This window comes from Sinocyclocheilus anshuiensis, unplaced genomic scaffold (genome assembly GCF_001515605.1).
Source record: "Sinocyclocheilus anshuiensis isolate Anshui unplaced genomic scaffold, SAMN03320099.WGS_v1.1 scaffold1236, whole genome shotgun sequence".
Classification (NCBI taxonomy): domain Eukaryota; kingdom Metazoa; phylum Chordata; class Actinopteri; order Cypriniformes; family Cyprinidae; genus Sinocyclocheilus; species Sinocyclocheilus anshuiensis.
Genome location: NW_015546096.1, coordinates 561,080 through 583,737, shown reverse-complemented (window position 1 = coordinate 583,737; position 22,658 = coordinate 561,080). Strand labels below are relative to the sequence as shown.

General features: G+C 39.7%; 1 protein-coding gene across 3 annotated transcripts in view; it reads right to left on the bottom strand.

The window, feature by feature from the left end:
* Positions 1-22,658, bottom strand: part of LOC107700254 (latent-transforming growth factor beta-binding protein 3-like) — a 45,112-nt gene that overhangs the window by 10,966 nt on the left and 11,488 nt on the right. For 2 of the 3 annotated variants that reach the window (XM_016501859.1, XM_016501860.1), the window contains exons 2-18: positions 19,820-19,968; positions 15,440-15,554; positions 14,770-14,933; positions 14,556-14,661; positions 13,586-13,672; positions 6,164-6,283; positions 5,913-6,074; positions 5,158-5,265; positions 5,042-5,055; positions 4,809-4,878; positions 4,516-4,602; positions 4,262-4,387; positions 3,518-3,643; positions 3,283-3,411; positions 2,977-3,096; positions 1,261-1,383; positions 917-1,039 (exon numbers count right to left, since the gene is read on the bottom strand). In XM_016501859.1, coding sequence (XP_016357345.1) covers positions 917-1,039; positions 1,261-1,383; positions 2,977-3,096; positions 3,283-3,411; positions 3,518-3,643; positions 4,262-4,387; positions 4,516-4,602; positions 4,809-4,878; positions 5,042-5,055; positions 5,158-5,265; positions 5,913-6,074; positions 6,164-6,283; positions 13,586-13,672; positions 14,556-14,661; positions 14,770-14,933; positions 15,440-15,554; positions 19,820-19,968 — 1,929 coding nt within the window. Of the gene's footprint in view, positions 1-916; positions 1,040-1,260; positions 1,384-2,976; positions 3,097-3,282; positions 3,412-3,517; positions 3,644-4,261; positions 4,388-4,515; positions 4,603-4,808; positions 4,879-5,041; positions 5,056-5,157; positions 5,266-5,912; positions 6,075-6,163; positions 6,284-13,585; positions 13,673-14,555; positions 14,662-14,769; positions 14,934-15,231; positions 15,278-15,439; positions 15,555-19,819; positions 19,969-22,658 lie in introns of those variants that run through there. The other variant, XM_016501861.1, reaches the window with a different exon arrangement.

Sequence of the window (22,658 nt, the reverse complement as noted above, 5' to 3'; positions counted from 1 at the left end):
AAATTATATATATATATATATATATATATATATATATATATATATATAGTGAACTGGGAGAGAGAGAGGGGGACGGGGTCGGAAAAGGTCTGCGAGTCAGGACTCAAACTCGGGACGCCCGAAGCACAATGGCATTATATGTTGGTGTGCTTCCCACGAGGCTATTGGCGCCGACATAAATCATATTTTAAAATATATTTAAACTGAAAATAGTTATTTTAAATTGTAATTATATTTCCAAAATGTACTGTTTCAATTGTTTAAATAAATGCATACTCGTTGAGCATAAAACACTTCATTCTGACTTTTTACATTTGGCTTACATTTATTGGCTTTATTGCATATTTTAGACCACATAAATGTTTAACTATTGTAAATGTTTGTTATACAGAAGGATATTTTTGGTCCTGAATGCTGATTGGTCAGTACTGTGTTCTGGCCATGCTAAAGACTGGAATACACTACACAACTTTTTAATATCTGAAGAGATTTTAAAACACTATGCATCATACAATGGCTGAATTTTTAAATGGTAACCGAGAAAAACTGTGCATTATACATTAAACGACACCACCAGATCACACTACCAGACTTTCAAGTCACTCTGAACACAGCAATCTCCTGCAGAAACATGTGCCTAGGAAATGTATGACAAATGAAAACAATATGTGCTCTACAATTGGCATGCTTCAACCATACTTCATATCCCTCAACTGGATGGAATCATACACTATGTGGTTTTCTGTGAAAATTCCATCTACTCAAAATCTGCAGACTTAAATTGAAGAGTGCAAAAATGTCTGTAGTGCATTACAGCCCCTATACAATTTGTACTGTAGTATACAGATATTGCAGTATTATGTGCAGTATTAAGTTCATGAGACTCGCAGCGTTGGGTTAGTAATTACTAGCTGACCTTCGCAGTGGCTTCCCTCTTGTGTAGGCTGGTAACCAGGGTAACACTGGCAGCGGAATGATCCCTGAGTGTTAATGCAGTGACCGTTAGCACACAGACGGTTATCCTGACACTCATTGATGTCTGTGGAGAGACGAACAGACACATAACTTTCAAGAACACATACACGTGCTCAATTCTGTTTACGTAAATGTCGAAAAGTTGTGTTTGCACAGTATATTTATTCTCTTTAGAATGAACTTGTGCAGGAAGTAATAAAATAGAATTTAAAACCATTCTGAACGGCAAGATTAAGTTTCATTAACCAACATGTTGTTTAGTTTTATTGGCTGTGTGCCACTGACCTCTGCAGCCTTTGCTGTCAGTCTCAGGCAGGAAGCCCTCATTACACAGACATCGATACGATCCTGCCAAGTTCTCACAACGGCCGTTCAGACAAACACCACGCTTCTGACACTCATTGACATCTAATAGAGAGAGAGAGAGAGAGAGAGAGAGAGAGAGAGAGAGAGAGAGAGAGACAGACATATCTTGTAAGATTACGCAATTGTCAACTTTATTTGTCAAAACACCCCACATTCATCACATTTTCTACAATCCCAGCTGGGTAGTATCTGACTACATGTAATCTGGATTAAGTAATTAAATTAAAATATTGAGTACTTGTAATTTCATTACATTACATTTTAAAATACTTGTAATCAGACTAGTTACTTTTTTATTGATGACATGATTACATATTATTAACACAATAGCCATAAATTATTCATAATTTATTGAATCTCCTGATATTCCTCTTTTTCATCTTTTGAATGTTCCTTTTTAAAATAGTCTACTGCTTGTATACAATCAGAAATTCCAGTTTTGTGGATATTCACACAAAGACCAGTCACTAGGTGGCTACACTGCATTTGACCACTGGATTTACAAAAATTATTGCAGGTTTAAAAAGTGTTTCACCATTGCATCATACTATGACCATTATTTGACCACATATTACTGTGACTTTAATCTTTTAAACACATTAAAATGCACAAATTCACATTACTATGTTTTTTTCATGTAATGCTTTCACCTAATATATTTATTTGAAGTACCCCTGAGATTTTAAAATAATATTTTAATAATTAAGTAACACATTTGCATGTTCAAATTTCTCTGATGTTGGTTAATGATCACATGACATGCAGGTAGACGTAAAATATTTTTAATATATATTTTTTTATTTTGAGTTTTATTGGGTTTATTTTGATCGTAGTTTATTTTAATGTTACAGTTTTATGATTTTATTAATTATTAGCTTTTTGTTAAACTCACAAACCCACTGCAGTTCCTTTACGAACCCCTGTTTGGAAAACCTTTACATAATGTAATGTTTAATGCACTTAATGTTGTTAATCACAATGAATGGAATATATTTTCTAACTCTGTGTTTTTTATCAATATGGTACAAGATTGTACTACTTAAATCAATTTGATAAACGAGTCAGGTCAAAAGTAATCTAAAAGTAATCAAAACGTAGTCTGATTATATTACCAAAAATGTGTAATGTAATGGATTACGTTACTAACTAGAATTTTTGTCATGTAATTTGGAATGGATTACAGCCTACACTGTGCTTCTCATCTGGTGTGAAAAAATCAGTTTCTATGATTTTAATGCCTTTGAAATAAGTTTTTTATGCTAATCCAGGCTGCATTTATTTGATCAAAAATACAGTAAAAACAGTAATATTGTAAAATATTATTACAATATTATTACAAAGAGAATTATAATTACGGAATAGTAGTGTACATGTTTTTTCCATGACCAATATCTAGAGAGCAGCATGGCCAATAGATACAAATAATAATATATAATAAAAATATAACGACAGTAAATGGTATGCACAAAGGGGAGTGAAAAGAGAGTTGTTTGGTTTAGTCATGAAATGTCTGGAAGTCTGTGCGAGGAGCTGATGGTAGTCGGACTGGCCTTAGCCCTATATTTCTAAGAATGTGAGCTAAACTGTTTGTGAGTGGTTACACATGTGTTTCTGTATGTGTGTAAGTATTCAGACCGTAACACACTCCTCTCTGTGCTTGGTATCCAGGTTGGCAGGGTATACACTCATAGGATCCAACAGTATTCTCACACTGTTCGTTAGGACAGATACTCGGGTCCGAACATTCATTAATGTCTGCATTTGAGAGACAGCAACAGCATAGATAATGAGACTCTCACAAACCTTCACCGACATTTAAATACACTGCTAATAAAAAACAGAATAAACCATATTGGATGAACATGAACTGTTTATAGGTGTCTATAATTAACATTAATTAGGTGTTTTGTGTCTATGCATAGTATGGGTGGGTGTCCTCACCTTCACAGAGAGGTTGTCTGCGTGATTTGCTCCAGAAGCCCGGCAGACACTCACACTTATAGGATCCATGCAAATTAGTGCAATGCCCTCCAACTCCGCAGATATCAGGTTTAGAGCACTCGTTTACATCTGAAAACATGCATCCAAACAAGTGTTAGCCATCTGTGTTGATACTCGCATATATACAGTATAGTAGCTGTCCACTGCCTTTGAATAGACAATGCTGATCACTTACCAATACATCTGCGTTTCCCATGATGCACCACAGGTTTGTAGCCATTGTGACAGTTGCATCTGTAGGAACCCACGGTGTTAATGCAGGTGCCTCTACCACATGGCTCTGAGTCACATTCATTTTCATCTACAGAAAGAGTGAGAACATTGTATATATTTTTATGTTATCTTTATTGTGTAATATAGTTGTCTTATATAGTACTTTCATTAAACATTATACATACCATTCAATTACTATACCATTCTATTTCAAATAAATGCTGTTCTTTTGAACTTTCTATTGATTAAAGAATCCTGAAAAAATGTGTCATGGTTTCTACAAAAATATTAAGCAGCACAACTGATATAAGAAGAAATTTTTCTTGAGCACCAAATCAACATAATTTCTGAATGATCACGTGACACTTAAGACTAAAGTAAAGGCAGCTGAAAATTCAGCTGTGCCATTACAGGAGTAAATTACATTTTAAAATCTATTCAAATAAAAAACAGTTATTTTAAACTGTAATAATATTTTGCAGTATTACTGTTTTTACTTTAAAAAAACAGTAACCACCAACCCCAAACCAAGAGCTTGTAACACTCCAAAGAGAAAGGAAAACTTGAAATCGCATCATATGACCCCTTTAAATGGTAGTGTATAATATTTTATGCACTACAAATGCAGGCATTTAATTCAGAGTACATCCATCTGTGATTTCATTGTTTGTAAAGTATGTGTGTGTATTTACATGTGTGTACTCACCCACACAATTCTTTCTCTGTGCATGTGGTCGATATCCAGTGTAACAGTAGCACATGAAACCATTTTGCGTGTTCACACACGCTCCATGGCCGCATATATTCCTGTTCAGCTTGCAGTCATCCATTGCTGTGATACCCAAACCCAAAGAAAAAATCCATAATTGTAAAAAAAACACTTTTCTTATTAAATTACCAAACAGAACTTTGCATAGACCAATACTGCAGATTTAACTGACAAGCTGTCACGGAACTCACGTGAGACCTGCGTCTGGCCCACTTCATGTGAATCACTCTCTGGAGGCACATGGACTATGGGAGGAGTTGTTGGCCTGGCCACAATGACTAAAGAGACAGAAGCAAAAATGGAGAGGTATGTAGAGAAAAAGACACATTTTGAAAAGAAATAAATGTTTAAATGTTTGTGAGTAAATGAAAAAAGAAATGCAGATAATTAATGCTATGGATACAACATTTTTGCATTTTGAGTTGATATTTGCACTACCATGTGAGCTATGGAGAAAAACATCGCTACATTTTGTAAAGTGTACCTGGGTGGCGTTGCCCATGTGTGCTGATTGGTGAGAGCTGCATGGGCGTGGTCGTCTGAATTGGGATTTCCTGTTGGCATGAAAGCAAAATCAATTAAGTGAACTGTCTACAGCTGATCTCCCATAATTATATTCATTAAAACCGTGACTTCTGTCAAGATTTCTGTCAAAGATGACTTTTGGTTTTCATTCTTCCCTCGATTGGTAGTTTAGGCACAGAACCAGAATCTTACCGGAGACTTGACCTCTGAAACACAAACACAAAGATACAATGAATAATCAGTCAATAAAAAATACAGCAATCAATCTTAAAGAATCTTTATCTCAGAACTGATTCAAATGTCTGTACCAGTGTCAGGATTAATGTGTTCAATACTGAAGGGCTGAATGGACAGAGTGCCATGATAGGTCAGGAAAGACATCCCCTTTCCCGCTGGACAGATCTTATTAAAGGAAGCTAGAGATAGAGCGAGAGAGAAAGAAGAATTAGAGAGAGAAAGACTAAAGATTATTTAGTCAAAGGGTCAAAACCTTCTTTAAAGATACAGACACATGTTCACAACAGGATTGGCAAAATTCAGAATTGAAGAATTGACTCCATTTCAGTTCATGAGCTAGAATTTTTATTTAGTTGGCAAAAAAGAAGTTGAATCGGAATTTGAATTTGAATGACAAGAGGAGGAATTTACTGGATTGAAATACTAAGAAATTCAACGTAGGTAATTAATTCTGGGAAATTAAGTGTTCTTCCACCCTGGTCTACAAAAGTTAATTTGTTAAATATGACAAAACATAAACTAAATACAAAATGTCTATAGGTAGCTTTTTAAACATCTCTTAAATATTTAAACATTAAAGTTCAAAACATTTTTCAAAAACCTCCAAACAAGGCTTTTAAAAAATATTTTTCTTGTTTAAAATGAATTTATTCAAATTTTAAAGTCATTTTAATTCACTTCTCTACATTCAGATTTGAATTGTAATTCTGCATCCCGTTTGCTACCTTCATATTCAGTTCAAATTCAGGAACTGAATTAGAATTTAAAAGGCATTCTCTAATCAATTCTGAATGGTGCGCATCCCCCACTCAAAAGGCACACTCACCTGTCCCATCCTGTGGGCATCTCTCGCAGTTGCTTCCCCATGCTTTACCCACAGTGCAGCAGCAGATCTCCTGGGAAAGGCGTGTTGGAAGAGCATGCTCACATTTCCTTGCTTCCGTAACCATAAGATAACAGAGCCCCAGCTCAACTGTTGCTGTTGATGCTAAGAGAGTAAAAAGATCTTTATGATGGTTTGTTGGCCATTCTGTATATAGTGTTATATGCAAGTTTGCACACATATTTATGTCTTACCAACACAGCGTGTCCTTTCTGTCAGTACATAACCAGGTTTGCAGGTGCAGCGGAAACTTCCCTGTGTGTTTAAACATTCTCCATTCTGACACAGCCCCTGCATCATACATTCATTTATGTCTAAGGCAGAGAAAGGAAAAAAATGCACAAGAAAAAAGTCATGAAAAATATGTAAAAAAAAAAAAATGTTTTAATTAAAATAATTTTTGGTCCTGTATGAGTAAAATGTACTGGAAAAAAGGAAATCGGTTTAGGATCAGGGTGAATGTTTATGCTCATGGGTAAAATTTAAGATGGTCTAACATTGCCTACAATGGTTAAAAGACTATCCTTCAAAGAAATCAAATTCAGTTAAATCAAGGTAAACCAACTGAGAAATTTCACGTCAAAGAGAAAGTTCTCAAGTCTCTTCTTCTTGTCAAAGATACAATTTTGTAACTGATTTTCCAGCTGTCATTGTTAGGGCTGTTAAGTAATTCTATTGCAGTCAGCGATGGCGCTGATGGGTTTTTGAGAAGCAATTGAGAAGCAGGAGTTAGTATTGTATTGTACACTGGTACTGTCAGGATCATGGACCTGTTTTGTTGTTTTGCAACTGTTTCTGTTCCAGTGTTCCCTTTTTTGGTCATGTTCCTGTCCTTGTTTAGTTAATTAGTCATTCTGTGCACCTGTGTTAAGTAATTATCCCTTGTATTTAAGTTCCTGTTTGTTCAGTCTTCCTTTGTCGGGTCTACTCGTTGTGTACGTCTTCCTTGTGCTCTGTGTCTCCCTGTTGGATTATTAAAGACTCTCGTTTTGTGAAATCTCCACGTCTCCTCGTTTCCTCGTTCCCGTGCTCCAGCGAATTGTGACAGAAGACCCGACCTAATACAGTTCCCTCCGTGTGTTCCCTCCGTTTTTGTTTCCGTTGTTTCTATGGATCCCCTCTCCCGTCCGGAATACCTCCTCCTCCTGCTGGAGCAGGGGGAGAGATTGCTCGAGGGCCATACCAGACTGTTCCTGCTCATCACTGCTCTAACCAGCTACCCGGACGACGCGCTTTGTGCGTTCTACGACGCCAGTTTGAACATCTCGTGCAGAGTGCTGTCGTCCGAAGATGGCCCTCGAGCGAATTTCGCCGCCTACACTGGGGAGAAATGGATCTCCGTTCCCCGCCTGTTCCCAGGAGAATCTTGCCAGTTCCACTCCCGACCCAGTGCCCAGCCCACCATCTCCCCGATGCGCGGAGCGGATGCCCGAGCCCACCGCTGACGGAGAGCCATCGCCCGCCGTGCTTGACGAGCCATCGCCGCAAATGACGTCAGTCAAGGTGTGTGAGCCGGCAACAATGCCCGCCACGAGGGAGAAAGCCGCGGATGGTGTGAGCGCTGAGAGGAGCTCCGCTCCCTGCACCGTGGCTGAGGGTGAGCTGTGTATGGCGTGGCGACCGTGCCACACCGAAGAGGAGAGTGCTCCCGTTCCTAAGTTCTGGCCTGAAAGCCCGGAGGCTCACAAATGCCCGCCATCCCACCCGCTCCTGCCTCCTCCTCTGCTGTTGTCTGGCAGCCCCTCTGCTCGCCCTCAGCCCACCATCTATGCGGTGCGAGCTCTGCGGGACTGCCATCCTCCAGCGTCACCGTGGCTGGAGTTTCCCATGACTCCGCCTCCAGTCTCTAAGCCCTGGACTCCTCCTCGGCCCGTGGACCCATCGGCTCCACCATGGCTCCTAGCTCCCTCCTCTCCACCATGGCCCGGCAGTCCACTAGCTCCGCCGGGCTCCCTCGTCCCTCCGGCTCCGCCTTGGTCTGGCGTCGACCATCCTACGCCTTGGGACTCCACTCCTCTGGCTTTACCTCATCCCTTCGTCCCTCCGGCTCCGTCAGGCTTCTTCATCCCCTCGGCTCCTCCTCAGTCCTCTGTCGCTCCGGCTCCACCGTGGCCTCCCGGATCCACGCCTTCGCGTCGGTCGCCGGCGCCATCTGCTCCGCCTAGGACCTCCGGATCCTCCCCGTCGCCTCCTCCACCACCCGCCGTTGGTCGGCGCCTTGGAGTCGGCGGCCATTCCTCCTCCATGGCTCCCCAGTCGGCTCCACCGTGGGTCACCATCATGGCTGTGGCCTGGGTCCTGCTTGGCTCCTCCTGCTCCAAGTTCTTTCTGTTTCCTCCCTGGCTCCTCCCTCCGTCTGATCCGCCCTGGCTCCTCCTGTTTCCTCCCTGGCTCCTCCCTCTATTGTCACCTCCCTGGTCTCTGTCTGCCGGCCCCCTCCCGGGTGTCCATTCTCCTCCTGAGTCACTGTAACTGATTTTCCAGCTGTCATTGTTAGGGCTGTTAAGTAATTCTATTGCAGTCAGCGATGGCGCTGATGGGTTTTTGAGAAGCAATTGAGAAGCAGGAGTTAGTATTGTATTGTACACTGGTACTGTCAGGATCATGGACCTGTTTTGTTGTTTTGCAACTGTTTCTGTTCCAGTGTTCCCTTTTTTGGTCATGTTCCTGTCCTTGTTTAGTTAATTAGTCATTCTGTGCACCTGTGTTAAGTAATTATCCCTTGTATTTAAGTTCCTGTTTGTTCAGTCTTCCTTTGTCGGGTCTACTCGTTGTGTACGTCTTCCTTGTGCTCTGTGTCTCCCTGTTGGATTATTAAAGACTCTCGTTTTGTGAAATCTCCACGTCTCCTCGTTTCCTCGTTCCCGTGCTCCAGCGAATTGTGACAGAAGACCCGACCTAATACAGTTCCCTCCGTGTGTTCCCTCCGTTTTTGTTTCCGTTGTTTCTATGGATCCCCTCTCCCGTCCGGAATACCTCCTCCTCCTGCTGGAGCAGGGGGAGAGATTGCTCGAGGGCCATACCAGACTGTTCCTGCTCATCACTGCTCTAACCAGCTACCCGGACGACGCGCTTTGTGCGTTCTACGACGCCAGTTTGAACATCTCGTGCAGAGTGCTGTCGTCCGAAGATGGCCCTCGAGCGAATTTCGCCGCCTACACTGGGGAGAAATGGATCTCCGTTCCCCGCCTGTTCCCAGGAGAATCTTGCCAGTTCCACTCCCGACCCAGTGCCCAGCCCACCATCTCCCCGATGCGCGGAGCGGATGCCCGAGCCCACCGCTGACGGAGAGCCATCGCCCGCCGTGCTTGACGAGCCATCGCCGCAAATGACGTCAGTCAAGGTGTGTGAGCCGGCAACAATGCCCGCCACGAGGGAGAAAGCCGCGGATGGTGTGAGCGCTGAGAGGAGCTCCGCTCCCTGCACCGTGGCTGAGGGTGAGCTGTGTATGGCGTGGCGACCGTGCCACACCGAAGAGGAGAGGGCCCCTGTTCCTAAGTTCTGGCCTGAAAGCCCGGAGGCTCACAAATGCCCCCCCTCCCACCCATTCCTGCCTCCTCTTCTGCTGTCGTCTGGCAGCCCCTCTGCTCGCCCTCAGCCCACCATCTATGCGGTGCGAGCTCTGCGGGACTGCCATCCTCCAGCGTCACCGTGGCTGGAGTTTCCCATGACTCCGCCTCCAGTCTCTAAGCCCTGGACTCCTCCTCGGCCCGTGGACCCATCGGCTCCACCATGGCTCCTAGCTCCCTCCTCTCCACCATGGCCCGGCAGTCCACTAGCTCCGCCGGGCTCCCTCGTCCCTCCGGCTCCGCCTTGGTCTGGCGTCGACCATCCTACGCCTTGGGACTCCACTCCTCTGGCTTTACCTCATCCCTTCGTCCCTCCGGCTCCGTCAGGCTTCTTCATCCCCTCGGCTCCTCCTCAGTCCTCTGTCGCTCCGGCTCCACCGTGGCCTCCCGGATCCACGCCTTCGCGTCGGTCGCCGGCGCCATCTGCTCCGCCTAGGACCTCCGGATCCTCCCCGTCGCCTCCTCCACCCCCCGCCGTTGGTCGGCGCCTTGGAGTCGGCGGCCATTCCTCCTCCATGGCTCCCCAGTCGGCTCCACCGTGGGTCACCATCATGGCTGTGGCCTGGGTCCTGCTTGGCTCCTCCTGCTCCAAGTTCTTTCTGTTTCCTCCCTGGCTCCTCCCTCCGTCTGATCCGCCCTGGCTCCTCCTGTTTCCTCCCTGGCTCCTCCCTCTATTGTCACCTCCCTGGTCTCTGTCTGCCGGCCCCCTCCCGGGTGTCCATTCTCCTCCTGAGTCACCTCCCAAGTTCCCACCCGTGCCCCCCCTCTGTTGTTCTACGGCGCGAGGACGCCTTCCGGGAGGGGGGCGATATGTCAGGATCATGGACCTGTTTTGTTATGTTTTGCCCCTGTTTCTGTTCCTGTGCTCCCTTTTTTGGTCATGTTCCTGTCCTCGTTTAGTTAATTAGTCATTCTGTGCACCTGTGTTAAGTAATTATCCCTTGTATTTAAGTTCCTGTTTGTTCAGTCTTCCTTTGTCGGGTCTACTCGTTGTGAATGTCTTCCTTTTGCTCTGTGTCTCCCTGTTGGATTATTAAAGACTCTCGTTTTGTGAAATCTCCTCGTTTCCTTGTTCCTGTGCTCCAGCAAATTGTGACAGGTACCTGCAGTCTGTACAGTGCTATACACTAAGTTTTCTATGAAAACATAAAGGTAGGTTTCTACATTAAGAAGGTGATAGGCTCAAGGTCAAAACATTATCAGAGTAACCAGGGTTTAAAGTTACCATTGATGTTAAAAATTCATTTGATTTTCCTTTGGACCAGAATGTTACAGTGTTCTCATGCATTCAGTCTAGCAGCTAAACTGTGTAGCTCTCTGTTTATCTGGATTACACTGAAGCTGAATAATATCTATTCTCATACTCAATGGGTATTTCCAACTGTAACATTCAAGCAAAAGCTTGTTTTATCAGATAACACCCAAAACAGTATGCAGTTTTTTAATTGGGAAGATCATCATCTGCAGAAATGATGCGATTTAACTGCTGTTGTCTTCATATTAAATTCATCTTGTGCAATTTGTTCTGATCACATTATTCACCTTTTATTTCTTCTGATTTCTCCTAAATCTGAGAAATGTTTTCATTTAAAAGGGCACCTACAGTATATCAAAGGTCTGAAGCATCTGATCGCACTAAAACCTGACAGATGTTGTTAGTCATTTTGCTAGTGTACAATTTATTCACTTGCCTCGTCCCAACCAAGCATATCCCTCAATGGGATCATAAATGCAGCTTATCGCTGAATTATCTGATATTTTTATGTTCTCTTCTGCTATTATTTTAAATCTGAAACTATGCAGGTCTATATACCACAGTAATCCAAACTGTCTCCTAACTGGCAGAAAGTCCTTGACTTCTGTATCTGGAATGGATATCGGGACTGCTCTACTATTACTTGCATTTCTAGGATAAAATTATTTTTAATGCAGCAACTTTACAGGACTAATTGCAGATTTCTGTAGGTGTTTAGGAAATTCTGTCACAACGTTTTTACCATAAAGGGCCCTAGAGGGAGCTGATATAGCTTTAAATACATCTGAATTTTGTGAATAGTTCAGCCATGAAACTCTGCTCGCATTCTAATTGGTTCATTCAGTTCAATGCTCCTAGCCAATCAGATTCACATACTCATTACTGTTTACCTATAACCAGGACGTATTCAGTGAATGCTATGCTTTAATTTTATGATCCGAGCGTTTAGCAGAAGCAAGTCTCCTTCCCTGCAGCAGCAGTGTAGCAGATCTAGTCTGCCAAGACCAAACCTATGCACATTCTATTTACATTAGGGATGCATTAAAAAGAACATTCTGGCCAAAGCTGAAACCGAACAAAATAAAACACTGTGCCGAAGGTCGAATACCGAACACGGTTTTTAGTTTTAGTATTTTGCCCATTTTTTTTCACCATTGCATAAATTCAATAGCCAAATTGTACTTTTTTTGCTGTTTTGTCTTGCTTTTCAAAGAAAAAAACAATAAAAAAAAAAACAATTTAAAAATATTTTTTACATTTTAGCAGACATTATACCAACAAAGCACAATTTAACTTCAAATTAATAAGTTAGTAAAATAATATTTTTTGGCCATTTATTTTTAACATTCTAGCAGACATTATACCAACAAAGCACAATTTAACTTCAAATTAATAAGTTAGTAAAATAATATTTTTTGGCCATTTTGGAGGCCCCCTCCTTGAATCAGGCATGCATTTTTACTGTACAAATAAATGCAGCCTTGCTGAGCAGAAAAGACTTCTTTTAAAACATTAGAAAATATTACAATATTATAATATCTCAATTTGAACTGTGTGAATGTTATAATAAATGTATTTATAGAGCTGTTGTAATTATTATTATCATTATCATTGTCTTACTTGATTTTACAGAACAACAGTAAAATTACAATACTAACATTTATGAATGTTGATAAAGTTCTTGCTTTTTCTCAGCTTTTATTTTAACGGAAACCCGCAGGAAGACCCCAGTGCTTCTTTTTTGTTGACAACAGCAGATTTATAAATGATTCTCATTACGAATTGTGAAGATGTTTGTCGCATGTATCGCATTGTCGCATGCCTTGTAAAAATGCATAAAAATGTTACTGAACAACTGACGAGTAACACTGTTTTAGCGCAGATTTTCCTCGCACTTTGGACTTTAACCCTGGCTAACAAGCTGATAGCACTGCAGTTTATTTATTAATTGTTTAAGGCCATTTGGCGATTTCAATCATCATACAGTAACCAGCAACAACCACCCCTTCCTCTTCTTGTCGAAGACATGCGATGCAGTACTAAACGGTCTCTCGCTGTCGGTGCTTGTAATGATTTTTGCATCTTTCTCAGACAGTTTTAAATGCTTCCACATTGCCGACATGTTTGTTGCATTATATAATATAATAGTATATTAAATAGTGTGCGCCTCTCACTCTTCACTAGTTGCTATTTGATCGCGTCATGTCTTTATTCGGTACAATTTATTTGGTCTTTTCGCTTATTTGGCCGAACACCGAAAGAGCTTTTTTTGCTATTTTGGCCAAATAATTTTGGTTGTCTAACATTTGGTGCATCCCTAATTTACATTGTTAAAGATTTTACAATCTATCCCAAGAGTTGTCATGACTGAATTAATGTTCTAACAATTACTATATTATTTTTATATTAATACTAAGATAACTAGATCACATGACTGAGTAGCTTCAAAGTTTTTTCTAGTATGACATTGAACTGAGGTTTCTAAATTTGAATTGAGGCCCAAACGGTAGTTATCATAAACTCCACCTACTATACATGAGTTTCATCCTCAATAATCTTGTCAAAATAAAAACCACTGGTCTGGCTATGTAGCAAACAGAAGTATAAATTATTTTTCTGCCTGTGGCTGGATGCAATATTTCCCCTAAACCACATGATAGAAAATGTTTTGGCAGCCGTCTTGTTTGTGTTCATTTAATGCTCATGGATGTGTACATTTTATGACAACCAACATAACTACAATTGGTAAAGCCTATACAACACACACAATCCAACATGTACACACACATTACCTTGGCAGTGAGTGCTGTTAAGTCTCTTGTATCCCTGAGGGCACGTGGAGCCAAAGTCCTCTACTATAGTCTGGTGTTTCCCAGCATCTGAATGAGAGAAATTCAGACAAATTACTAATCATTTCTCCTAGAAAAAGCATCTGTACTAGCTGCTTTGTTTGTTTGACTAAGCCAGAACATGAAACTATGAAACATCACACCAATGAAGGGAATGTAAAACAAAGCTAAATAAAAATGAAAGTGGTGGAAGACGTTGAGAAAATTGATGAAAGAAGTGTCTGTGAGGGGATTTAAGTCCAAGAGAAACTGGTAGCATGGTGTGCTGTGTGTGATGTGCTTCACTTCTGTGTGTGTGAGAAAGTGAGAAAAGGGCCGCAGTGGGAACATTTCTCTGAAGCTGATATTTTCTCTTCTGTATAAGAACATGCGAGAACAGAGACAGAGTGGCTTTCCAGAAAGGCTTTTGCCAAAGCCAACATTTTTTCATCCTTTTTTCCAGCCTTCACTTTTGTCTCCTTTTACTGCAAAGGGTGTGTCATTGGAAAATATGGTGATGTTGCTGAGGCACAAAGACACTCGCAGACATTCACACACACTCAAACGCAAACACTAACGCACATCCACTCACACACAAAAGCGTTCACCAGGCCAGGATCACTGTTTGACTGAGCTCTGAGACATCAAATGAGTTACAGAGAGAAACCGGGAGTGGAAAAAAGCTTTTTTCTTCTAGCCCATATTGAAACTCAACTCCAAGACTGCAATGACACATTCCCACCTGTCAAGCTATGACAGTGTGAATTTATAAGGAAAAACAGAGTCGAGTGAGATGAACTGTTATTTTTAAAGAATTAGTAATGAGAAGGGGTTGTTTTTGGCTGGACAGACACTTTGATCACTTTGACAGAAACAGTAAAATGCAACTCCCAAAGAAAAGTTAAATTATATAACAGAAATTATTTGAACTTACAAGGTAGTAATGGGCATTTGTAACATTTATTTTGGCCCCAGGAATTACCCACACTGCCACAGCAGTCTTCCTGATTGGTCAAACCAGGGAGAGGGTTACTACTACACTGTGAAAAGAAAGAGTAATAATTAGAGTGTTGTTAAATATATATTAAATAAGAAATTCATTGGCAAATCAGATTTTGTGTATCATCTCATCTACTTCTGTCACTCACAGCCTGTTTGGGTGTGGTTTCCTGGAAGCACCTCCCCTTTGGCTTGTGCGTCTGTGGAGGGAGGCGGGTCACAGTCTTGGCACTGTGAGGCTTGTTCTCTGATTGGTCGAGAGGATGAATGACAACTGAAGTGTCTGGCGTGTGAACATGAACATTGACCTGCACTGGAAAGATACAGTCCAAAAAGAAGGAAATGCACAGTTATTTTTTAAATAGCTTTTTAATAACAATGAAGTTTAGAAGCATTAAGCATGAATATACGATTTGATATCACAAATTCTAAATTTAAAAAAACAAATAATTAGTATTTATATACTATAATAGAATTTATTAATATTTTGAATTAGATTTTTTTTTATTTGGTTTTAGTTTTAAATTATTTTTAAATGATAAAAAAATTTTTTTTATATATATTTGTTTACTATACAATAACAACACTGTAAAAAACACATTTATATTGACCTAGATGACATATGATCATGTTTTGAACCCATCATCCCAGACTGAGCTGTAGACACACAGAATGTTATAGAATGAGCTTTAGTTACTTTTTTGATCATTATTTCTGCATGGAAAGATTCTCACATCGGTTTTTCATGTGTACACAAGTATGTGAATGAGACCACATTTCAGTCAAATTAAAAGTGAAAATGTCCTGTGTGCCAATTACCTTCAGAAGAGTGATGTCCAGTGCCTTGCAGAGTGAACACAGAGTGTGTCTGTGTCATCTGCTGCCGCCCACCTGTGCCACCTGGCTCTGACAGACTCTGGGACTCAGGCATCACCTGGAGGAGAAATATTCTCAGTTATTTACCGGTATTAATCTAAAAAAAATCAGCACAAAACCCTCAAGAAACATGAGTATCCTCAAGAAATCCTCAAGAAACATGAGACACATTCAGTATCCACCTTATTTTGCAACGCGGAAGTAATTACAGGACTTAATGACTACAGGCCTGTGGCTCTAACACCCTTCAGTGTTATTAATGAATGTAGCATGGAATTCATTCATTATTATAATATAAGCTTCAAAAGGGCACGCTGTGAGCCATGCACTCCCCATGGTGACATTTTTCTGATCTGACCCTCGAGTTAAAATTATAATGACACGTGTATCATATTAGAATCTAACTCTATTGTCTTTATCCACCTTATTTTGCAACGCGGAAGTAAATACGATGACGTACTTCCTTATAATGTGTTAAACTTCCGTTTCGCTAGCCGGTAGGTAAGGAGCGATGTGGTGGGAGCACACACAGAACACTATTAAACACCGTGATGGTAAATATTTACCACACCCATGCCATAACTTATAAAGACATTTTTAATTATTTCGTTTTGTCGCTTGGAGTAGATGGGTCTTCGATGTGGAATTATAAAAGCACTGAGGCATATCAGTACCTGTACAGCGGAAAAGTCGGTCGAGTGCTGGTACATGAAACAGAAAGCGAATTCATGTTTTTAAAAGCAGACGTGAATCCCAGTACTGTTATGTGATTGCATTGAGGATTTAGGTAACTGGCTTACTACACTCTGGGACACATCAAAGCTTTCGGCAAGATCTCCTTGAAGTAAATTCAACTTCAGCTTCATCATGGTCATCAGAATTTGATCCATTATGTGCATCTTAAAATTGGAAGTGTAGAATTGCTGGAGATATTTCACATGTTCTTTAAAGACACTACTGAAGCAAGTGTACAATAAAGAGCTAGTGTCATTCTTGAGAATGGCAAGGGCTAAGGGATCTTCACTGTGGAACTGTGTTGCCTTGTGTAACATTATTTTATCCCCTGAGGCATAAGTGTGGTCTGTCAATGCCTGGACCTCCCACTGAGTGCAGGCATCACTGTACTGAAGGGGCAGCTGCAATGGCTCCGTTTGTGTGGTCTCATGGTCACCTTGCTCATCATCTGCAAAACACAACACTGAAGTCAGTCAGATGCTCAGGAGAAACTGATAAATTCTCCACCCCCTATTTACAAAAAGTATTACAAAAAAGTAGCAAAAGTATTTTGTACATGGCACCATGGTATTCCAGTCGCAGTACAGTGGTATTTTTATTCAATACAATCACAATACTTGGCTTTAAGGGATAGATCACCCAAAAATGAAAATTTTCATAATTTACTCAACCTCGAGTCGTTCTAAACCTGTATAAATTTCTTTGTTCTACTGAACACAAAGGAGGATATTTGGAATAATGTTAATATACAAACTATTCTTGGGTCCCATTCACTTCCATAATATTATTTCTTACTACTATGGAAGTGAATTGGACCTAAGATTTGCTTGGTTACAAACATTCTTCGAAATTAAGCAGACAGTCTACTAATACTCTAATGACTGCTAGTTGACATGTAGTTGCAAAGTTACTTACTGTTAGTAAAATGTCTAAAGTGGACTATCAAAATAAAGTGTTACCTATATATTTATTTATATAACTTTTTATTTTGGATGCAATTAATCGTTTGACTCCCCTATTTAGAATGTTTTCCATTTGTTCCATGAGTTTTGTAAAAGTGACAAATTGACGAGTATTTACCTAGCATTGCTAAACTGTATCATTTTCAGTGGGGGAAAAAATCAAAATAAACTGCACCTTGACATTTTAATTGTGTGTTTGTATGTGTGCATATATAAGGAGAAAGAAGTAATATAAGATCTTGAAAATATTTGTGTAAAAACAGTATATTTAAAATACAATCACAGTACCTGGCTTTAAGGGATAGTTCACCCAAAAATGAATATTTTCATCATTTACTCAACCTCGAGTTGTTCTAAACTTGTATACATTTCTTTGTTCTACTGAACACAAAGGAGGACATTTGGAATAATGTTAATACAAACTATTCTTGGATCCCATTCACTTCCATAGTATTATTTCTTATTACAATGGAAGTGAATGGGACCCAAGATTTGCTTGGTTACAAACATTCTTCGAAATATCTTCCTTTGTGTTCAGCAGCAAAAATAAATTAACACAGGTTTGGAACAACTCGAGAATAAGTAAATAAATTTCTTTGTTCTACTGAACACAAAGGAGGATATTTGGAATAATGTTAATATACAAACTATTCTTGGGTCCCATTCACTTCCATAATATTATTTCTTACTACTATGGAAGTGAATTGGACCTAAGATTTGCTTGGTTACAAACATTCTTCGAAATATCTTCCTTTGTGTTCAGCAGCAAAAATAAATTAACACAGGTTTGGAACAACTCGAGAATAAGTAAATGACAGAATTTAAATTTTAGCTATCCCTCTATGCGCTTTTTTGTAACAGTTTTCTACTGTTATCAACAACTTCATCTTAGCACTAAATAGTATTCATGCCCAATAGGAGTGTCATTGATAAAGAAATAGTTTAAACAATGTCTTTTGTTAGAGCACGTACAGTTTTCTACTGTTATCAACAAATTCAGCTTAGCACTAAATATTATTCATGCCCAATAGGAGTGTCATCGATAAAGAAATAGTTTAAGCAATGTCTTTTGTTAGAGCACGTAACTTAACAAGAAGCTGTAACATACCTGTTTGTGGATATATCCTGACGAGACATCGCCTCGGAGTCTTCACTGGAGCATCGTTTCTCGGGGAATGGATGATTTTCCATGGGTCTGCCATCATCGAAGTGAAAAGAGCAAACGTACGGAAATTTCGGTGGTTTCTTTAAGTTTAAGGTTTTTAACCAAAGCCGACGAGCTTCTTCTCCCTTCGGAGGGGCGTGCAAATCATAGGGTGCCCCACATTCACATTCAGCTCTGGTGCGTGGATTATGGTCAAAACAAATGTCTTGCAGGTATTTTTTACATTTGAACCAGCTACTGTGACACCCCTAACTACAAGTAAAAAAGTAAACTAGCCTGTAAAATCTACACAGTGAACACAAAACTACGGAATCACAATACAACTATTATTAGCGAAAGTGCTTCCGGAAATCTGACACAATATAGTTTGAAAATAGCGACGCCCGCGCTTAAGGTGGATAGGGATGCACGATATTGGATTTTTGCCAATATGCCGATATTTTTCACTTCATTTTGGCCGACAGCCGATGCCGATACCGATATATTTCCTTTTGTTTGGAAACACCATAGGTATTGATATTGGTACCGATACCTATATTGGTATTGATATTGGTACTGATACCAATATTTATTTTTGTTTGGAAACAACACCAAATCTCTCTTGTGCAGAGATTCTAAACAAATTATTTTAAATTTTAGTTAGTTTTTAACAAAAACTTATTTGTTAGAATTAAACAAACAATGAAGTTCTTTTATAATGACAGTACATTGAAAGCTTTGAAAATAATTAATGCATTTTTTCCAGAAAGATGCAGTTGTAACCTTAGATCTGCATAAAATTATTTAATTTACAAGTGTCATGTTTGTGATTTTTTTTATTCATGTGTAAGCTATTGCTTCTGACCTTCAAATAAAAAAAAACTCATGATTTTATGAGATTGATACTGGTTTATTTATTCAGAAACACAAGTTTCTTAGTGATGTGTATTTTACTTTCATTTTGTAACAAGTAGGCCAACAGCGTCTCTATGCCCTCTATGTAAATAAAACGCCTTACCAGACAGGCATTAGGACCCGTTGGAGGCTGCTGCTGCTGCTACTGCACGCGCTAGTGACTGTTGACTCTGTCACACACCGAACGCATCATCTTGTACGTGCATTCTCAAATTAAATGCAGTGATCCAAAACAGTGAATCTAATCATCATTCAGGCAAAAGTTTGCTTCAAGAATGACCACACTGCTGACATGATCTAATCGCTAGCACACCCTGAGCGCGTGTGAGTTAATCCTCTTATCGGCATATTTTTTCATATCGGGCCGATGCCGATATTTGCATTTTAAGACATTATCGGCCGATTCCGACATCGGTCCGATAATATCGTGCATCCCTAATTCAGTATATTCTTTCTATCACAACTGGTTTTGCACCATCAGTTTGTCTGTTCAGAATCAAGATGACAACTGGAAAAAGGGTGCATTTACAATAAATCAGTGGAAAACAGTGTGAAGGAGACACTCACCTGTACACTGTAGACGGGCTGCTTGTTGCCTCGAGAAGCTTGAGTCCGAAGTGGGAATTGGCAGAGGCGTCCGGTGAAGCCTGGTGGACAGAGACAATGTGTGCGGGTACTGCATACTCCTCCATTCATACAGGTGAGAGGACACACCACTGCAAACACAGACAGATTACAGATTAGACATGACACATCGGGTTTGACAATATTTACATATTACAGTCATTATAATATATCATATAGTTTATATATTATTATATATTATTATACATCTTGTATAGTTTACATATAAATTAACTATACAATGTAAATCAATCACATACATTTTTACATATATAGAGAGCATTAATACATGACAATCACATCATCCACTGAGATTAAACATACTAATTATTTATGAGGGCAGACTGCACTTTATTTTTCACTGTCACAAAAGCACACAGCCTGGTTTAAATATGGATTCAGAGTATCTGCTTTATATTGTGGCATGTCAGACTGTGGTCTGGTTAGAGCGCTCTTATGTGGGCTGAAATATCAAGCCAGGCTTAACCAGATCATTCTGGAACACTGGCATCATTATTTAATACCAGCTCATGGTGGTTTCAGAGGGAAAAATCTAGTGTCTTTCTGTTACTGTGTTCTACTCTGTGAAGAGCTACTCTATAAATTATTCAAGAGTATATTTAGTGACACCTGATATAAAATCATAGTTGATGATTTACCATAAGAGACATTACTGACAGCAAGCATGAAAACACAATTTTTAGAGTTTCTATAGTTTATAGTATAGATTTTATAGTTTTAAAAATGTACTATTTGGAAAAAAGTAAAATCCTACATACAACATGATAAAAAAAAATGTTTTACTTATTTTGTAAAAATAAATGTATGCTGTAGCGGTGTGTAGTACTACACTGTACTATAATAATAGCAATGCTTTTTAATAGCAAGACTGAACGAGCTAAATTTAATCTCAACTAAAAAACAAATATCCATTAAATATCTGTATCTAAAATCCTGTAAATCACACATGCAAATTTAGACTTCTAGCCTATAATCAGCAAGGAATTTTTTTAAAACATATTTATTGTAACATTAAGCTCCTAGCTTTAGACTTAATATGGAAGAAAATGTTGTCAGGAACACATTCAACACAATTTACAAACAAACATAAAAGTAAACAATTTAAAAGCATTTTAGAAAGGAAAACAAGCCATGATTGAGCCAACGACCATGAAGTTAATGCAGCAGCACTGTAAAGATCTTGACAGCAGATTGTATTGCAAAACAATACAGAAATTCCAGATTGGACAACCAGAGGACATTTTGAAGAGCACAAAGGCATATGATCAGGCTGGCAGTAGCAAACTGTGGCTCGCCTGTAGCTTGATGAGGACAACACACGGAAACAATTACAGCTGGCCGGACTCTGTCTGCATGCGTATGACTACCACCCACACACGCTCACACTGATTCAAGCTTCCACACCACCAGCATTCTTACTTTACATAAAAATAGGCTGACTTTATATAAATGAGAGAGAGAGGGAAACACTTGAAGCAAAACCAAGCTAATAAAGACACAAACAAACAACCTAGTTTCTAGCAAAAACAAAAACAAACAGCCACATGAGTAGAACATGAAAAGTAAAAAGGTTTCTTTCTTACTTTATTGCTACCTTTCTAAGTGTCCAGTAATCATAGCAGAGACATCTTGAATGTAAAGTGTCATTCTGTCAGTGAGTGCATGTGTACCGTGAAGCTTTAATGCCTATGTGGGTGTGTAGGGTGTATATATGGCTGTGAGTGATTTTCTGTATGAAAGCTTTTGTTTTTGCCTATGATGTGCAGATATATTCATAACCGTGTGTAGATTTGTGTGTGTGAAGCTGTCTGTGTGTGGGGGGGGAATGCCTCAGTGTGTCTGTGCTTGCCGAGTTAATTGCAGTACTCCAGACAGACAGAGGTTTCAAAAATACAGCTTTAGACTTCACTACACCACTAACTCACACACATACATGTGACTTTTCCCAGCAGCATTTAGTTCACAGGGAATGTGGTGCTTTTGTAGTATATCTTGCTCTCTTATACCCAAAGTTTTAGTTTGATTGTCTAAATCTGCTTCGACTAGCTTTGTTTTGCTTATAAAATATTTACTTTAATCTCAGAAAGGCCAGAACACTGACAAAAGCTCTAGAAATCTTACAACATATCGGTGTGCTTATGATTTCTGAGGAATGTCAAATACTTTCTTACTCTTTGTCTGAGCTAAAGAGCATGTTAATGGATTTAACAGACCCAATATGTGTGCGTATGTGTGTGTGTTGATGGGTGGGGTGTATACGATAGGACAGACCATGTGATGATTTTCTGCGGGTTAGTTGGGGGTGTGTCTGCTGTGCTCATCTAATCCACTGCCTGTCTGAAAATCACTATGTATTTACAGTAAGAAGCTGAAAGCTTCATATCAGCTTTCTCACACCTCAATATAAAAAGCAAGCAGCTGAATCCATAAACCTGCCACAGCAGTGGATAAATCAGCAGGGTTCAAATCAGGTCCTTGAACGACTTTAATCTGAGACACGCAAGGAAAATAAATAACCTTTTACAGATTGTGTTCTTAAAATGTCTTTGCTCACCAGTTAAATATTTAAAATATTTTTATTTTTGTTCTGGCCACCATATTAGTTCATTCTAGTTGATGTAACGTAATATATTGTGGGGGTAGGTCAAACTACTCAATGTAAATCACATAAGAGTGAGCGACCTTAGCCTCAGACAAATGCCAGCTAAGAGCTCATTTATAAAAGCATCCTGTGCCAAGACAAAATTATATATGAGATGTC